The following is a 5,000-nucleotide window of genomic DNA, read 5'->3' as shown; positions in this document are numbered from 1 at the left end:
GAACATTAAGGATTACTTGATGCTACCTAGATTTAAGAATCATTTGTGTAACTGGAGCTGAGCAATAAAGTCAGCTCTGTCCTGATTTGTACTGTCTTAAATTTTTTTGTCAAAGAAAGAGCATCATTTTGCCAGCACAGTACTGATAAGCAAGTTTTGGGCTTACACATGTGTATTAATTGTTTTGCTGTCTTCTCACAGTCAGAGGCCAGGAGCTCTCCATTGGCAGGACCCATGGTACAACCCAGCACTTCGTAGGGGAGAACTGTCAAGCAGAATTGCCATTATTCCCCATGCCCTTGGTGCCTTTTTATCAGCCCCAGTCAAAGTTGCTAAGAATTATGAAGTAATGGCTGGAGGTTCGTGTGCAGTTCTATGTTGTACAGGATTAATGATTCTTTTCTCTTAAATCTTGTTAGTATTTAAACTTTTTTGTTTATTTTTTTCTGCTTTACTAGTTTTCAACCATGTAGCAATATTTTTGTTCTGATTTACAGTTGTGGGTGTAAACCTGACAGCCAGTTACCTGCATAGCGAATTTAAGACTATGTTGATAAGGACTGAGTGGAACAAGGACTACCTCCTCCTATTGGTGGATGATGGAGGACTCATCGTTACTTCCAATGAAGAGGAGGTTGGGTGACAGAAGTTTCACTATTTTTTGTTTTATATATGATGTCCCAATTATGTATATTCTCTGTACTTTGGATAGAGACTGACTGTTTTATCACTTAACAGTATGATAATTTGTGATCTTAACTGACAGAAATTATCACAAGAACTACCTACTGATTTTGTCTTCATACCAACAGCTACATGGAGTAACCCTTCAAGGGATGTTCCTTGGAGATCTGAATATGCCATTAATGGAGCATTTGCACAATGCCAGCATTTATAACATGGAAAAACGAGTAAACACACAGGCTATCTGCAAAGAGTCGAAGACCAAGGGAACAAGTGCAGGTCCAAGGAGTTTCCTCATTCCAAATCCTCTGAAACTTCTTGCTGGTTTCCTGATTGAGATACTTTCTTGGGCTGATTATCTGAGATACATGATATTTAGGTAAGATTGATAGTGAAAAAGATTTTTTATCTTTAAATCTTAATCTAAACTAATTAAATGTTTCATACCTTCTTTTTCTTTGGCCTTTTTTTTTTTTTTTTTTTTCCTTCAGACACTTTCATTGTTATTGTTAGATTGAGAATTGATGATAAAAAACTGCTTCAATATGTTTACTACAGACCCACTTAATCCTATGGCAACAGCTCTTTCCTATGCCATGCTGGGCTTTGTGTAAGGTGTTATGTACAAGTCACTACAGTGAAGGATTAGAAGGACAGGAAGCATGTTTTCTCTGCTGTTTATGATCTTTCACTTAACGAAGTTAAAAAGATACTTCAAACTTACTTTGTAGGGACAACTGACAAATGACTTTTACACATAAAACACAGAGTATGCTCAACCCCATACATGGCATGAATACTAGCCACTGAACAGACCAGATTAATAGGCTTAACACTGGTCATTTAACCATCATTTACACATGAAAACTTTGTGTAGCCAATCTTAGTTATCATGATTTTGAAAATATAACTTCAGATAGGTAAGATTAGAAATAGGTCTACCAAGATAAAAGAGCTTTTATGAAATATTAAACCTGTGAACAGAGTTCACTGTGATTAAGCAAAATAAGATAGCATAAGGGATGAAACTTATGTGTTTTAATTATATCAGCAAAATTGCATATGAATTTGATGAAATTTGATCAAAGTATATCAGTTACATATCTTATACTGTGAATTTATTCATCTAAACGTCATTTTATCTACCTTTTCCTGCTAATTAAATCTTGTTGAAAGAGACTCATGCTGTCTGCTATATTTTCATTCCTCAAGCTGTGTTGTGGCATTCATGTCTCCAAGCGTTGAGGCATGGTCCGAGTGGGGCATGACGCAAATTGGGGGACAGGAATCATGTGTTATGTCCCAAGCCATCTATTATTTTGGTGAAAACACACGTCATTCTGCTATCATGCATTGCAGCAACCACACTGCAAAGGTGAGTTTCTTTTGTCAGGCATGTTTGTTGAAGAGCAGGCAGGTATTAGAGACTTTTATCTGTCACTGTCCTTGTGAGTGTTCATACAATTATGCAGGAATTATTGATATGAGAATAGCACACTGATACTTACAGTACAGATACCTACAGTAGGATGCTCTCTTGATGAATCATGAAAAGATTGCAGCAATGGTGCATTGCATTGAGCCTATTGATGGCAGCAGGATGTTACAAATGCAGCTCTCTTTAGTTTACTGAAGGCACATCAACATTCCATCAAGAAAAAAAAGGTGAATTAGTAATATAGACTGCAAATCACCTTGTTAGATATAAAAAAAAAAACTTTTAGTGTACTGTCAAAATAACTTTCAGGGGTAAAGGAGATGTTAGATTTGTTATCTTTTCATATGATGTTTGATTTTGTATTACAGTGTTCATATGTTTATTTTTGTACAACCACTGTAAGAGAAACATGATGTGCTGAAGATGGACCAGTAACATAGGGAAATATAAACAATACGCATTATAGGATATCTAAAGAAGATGTTTTATTATATCTACAAAATATATTTGCAGTTTTGGGTTCGACGTCTAGTGAAGGCAAATGCAATTCTAGTTGCCATTGAAACAAAACCAGAAGAGTGTGGCGTATACTCCAGTCTTCCAAATATCACACCAGAAAGAGTTACTACAGTGAAACCTTGTGCATACCAAGCAAGGTTTAGAAGACGGCCATCGAGCTGCCTCATGGATAACTCAACAGTAAGTACTATGATAGGATTATTAGTTTTATAAAGCCTTTTCGTGTAGAACTTTTTTATGATGACAGTTTCTTTTTCTGATACCATTATCTTGAATAATTCCTTGACTTATTCCAAGAGAATGGATATCCAAGGTCCTGGGAACACTTGAATAAAGATTACCAATTAATGAGTTATCAAAATTGTCAATTGACTGGCATTTGATTTATCTGATCAACAGATTATCTAGTCTAGTGTTTGAAATATCAAAGTTCATTGACTGATGGCTCAAGCTGATTGGTGTCAGAATACCTATCAAAAAGCAACCAATCTGCAACTTATATTGAAAGCTTCAGATGCTTATTATCATGGTTGGGACTATAGTACCCCATGTAGATAGCAGTATTAGTTTCTAAGGTTCAGTAGTTTGAAAGTGTGTTAAACATTTTGGGATATATATAAAGTTAACATTTTTGGAGGATTTAGTTTAACCCATAGCTGATGAGCATGCCATGCCATGCCCACTGTGAGTTTACTTGTTTAATTGTTTTTAAACACAGATGGCTACACGTGTATTAAGTCACCAATGAGCCAATTACAAGTACTGCCTGTCTCGCCCGTTTACCCTTTTCTTTGATTTACGAAAATTTAAAAATAAAAATAACACCATCGATATTCAAAGCACTTGTAGAAAATACATTTTCCCCCCAATTCAAGGAAAGCTGAAATCAGGTAAGGTCACAAGGTCTACTAATTGACTCCTTTGTTGCTAAACATTTCACAAAAAAAAATTAAAAATTAGCACAGCATTTTCCCCATTTTTTATTCATTTTCCTTGGTGGCATTGGGTTAAGGGATTTAATAAAGGAACATCAATGTGAGTAATGAGCACATGCAAGTTTTAAGTGCAAAATAAAACAATGCATCTAGAATTGATCAAGCTTTAATTCTTTTTTATATTCAAGCCTTGTATAACAATTTATCTATAATTTATGTACTACATTACTAATTATATTTTTTGGTCTTACAGGATTATTGCAATAAATCACCACATCCGACGGCCGCTTCATTTGGAACTGTGCTAAGTGTTTTACTTGTTAGTAAAATCTTGGGAAGTATATAATAAGTACTGTGATTCTATTGGTACAGATGATATTAGCTATATTTTCATGTATGGTACTCAAAAATTAGGATTTATATTCTATTGAAAAAAACTAAGAAAAAATAATTGAAATTAACATTTTTATGTGTTTGTTAAGTGTATATTATGTGGAATTTCTTAATATATCATTTAAGAATTCTCACTGGATAAGTTACAAGTAAAATAACAAATGGAAGTATGAATAGTTTCAAGCATAATCTTTACAACATTTAAATTACATGTTATGCATGACATGTAGGAAAACATTTTGTGTTTAATGTTTGTAAACACATGTATGTGGGAGTGCGCACACACACACACACACACACACACACACACACACACACACACACACACACACACACACACACACACACACACACACACACACACAGACACACACACACAGACACACACACAGACACACACACACACACACACACACACACACACACACACACACACACACACACACACACACACACACACACACACACACACACACACAGTAAAAAAAATGTATAACAGAATAAGGCTTCTAGTCTTCCTTCATTGTATATTGAAAAGTATACATTTTCCCTTTTTATCAGAACCAAAGAGACTTATGGCGTAGCAAATGAATGTAAATTGATTCATGAAATTTGACTTGACACATTTTCATTTGTATTCAATTGTTGATTGTAATGTGAAATAATATATTTTCTTTCATTACAATTGTTTGCAGTGGTTGATAACAGATAATGGTTGATAACCATTTTGCACCTGATATTGATATGACAGATTAGTGTTTTTGCTCATTCTAGATCTCACTGTGATAGATAAGATCTATATACTGTCCATTATCTGTATAGCAAGTCCCAGCTGTAAGTTGGTTCATCTTGAATTTTAGTCAGACTAACAGCTATAGCATTCTCTAACAATTTCCATTTCCTTGATTGTAGAATTCTTGATATATTCTCTTAGAGTGGACCATTTGAAGATAAAGCATAAACACTCTTAAATATTTCACAATGGTGTCAACTTACCATGGATCACCACTATTTAGTGATAAAGTTAAACA

General features: G+C 34.6%; 1 protein-coding gene across 2 annotated transcripts in view; it reads left to right on the top strand.

The window, feature by feature from the left end:
* Positions 1-5,000, top strand: part of LOC125031040 (voltage-dependent calcium channel subunit alpha-2/delta-2-like) — a 24,993-nt gene that overhangs the window by 18,016 nt on the left and 1,977 nt on the right. For both annotated transcript variants that reach the window (XM_047621459.1, XM_047621460.1), the window contains exons 14-19: positions 202-359; positions 498-634; positions 813-1,063; positions 1,897-2,059; positions 2,636-2,821; positions 3,830-5,000. The exon at positions 3,830-5,000 is cut by the window's right edge and continues 1,977 nt beyond it. In XM_047621459.1, coding sequence (XP_047477415.1) covers positions 202-359; positions 498-634; positions 813-1,063; positions 1,897-2,059; positions 2,636-2,821; positions 3,830-3,922 — 988 coding nt within the window. In that variant the 3' untranslated portion in view covers positions 3,923-5,000. The remainder of the gene's footprint in view (positions 1-201; positions 360-497; positions 635-812; positions 1,064-1,896; positions 2,060-2,635; positions 2,822-3,829) is intronic.

Source organism: Penaeus chinensis, chromosome 12, assembly GCF_019202785.1.
Source record: "Penaeus chinensis breed Huanghai No. 1 chromosome 12, ASM1920278v2, whole genome shotgun sequence".
NCBI classification, from domain to species: Eukaryota; Metazoa; Arthropoda; class Malacostraca; order Decapoda; family Penaeidae; genus Penaeus; species Penaeus chinensis.
This window is presented reverse-complemented; position numbering and strand designations above follow the sequence as displayed.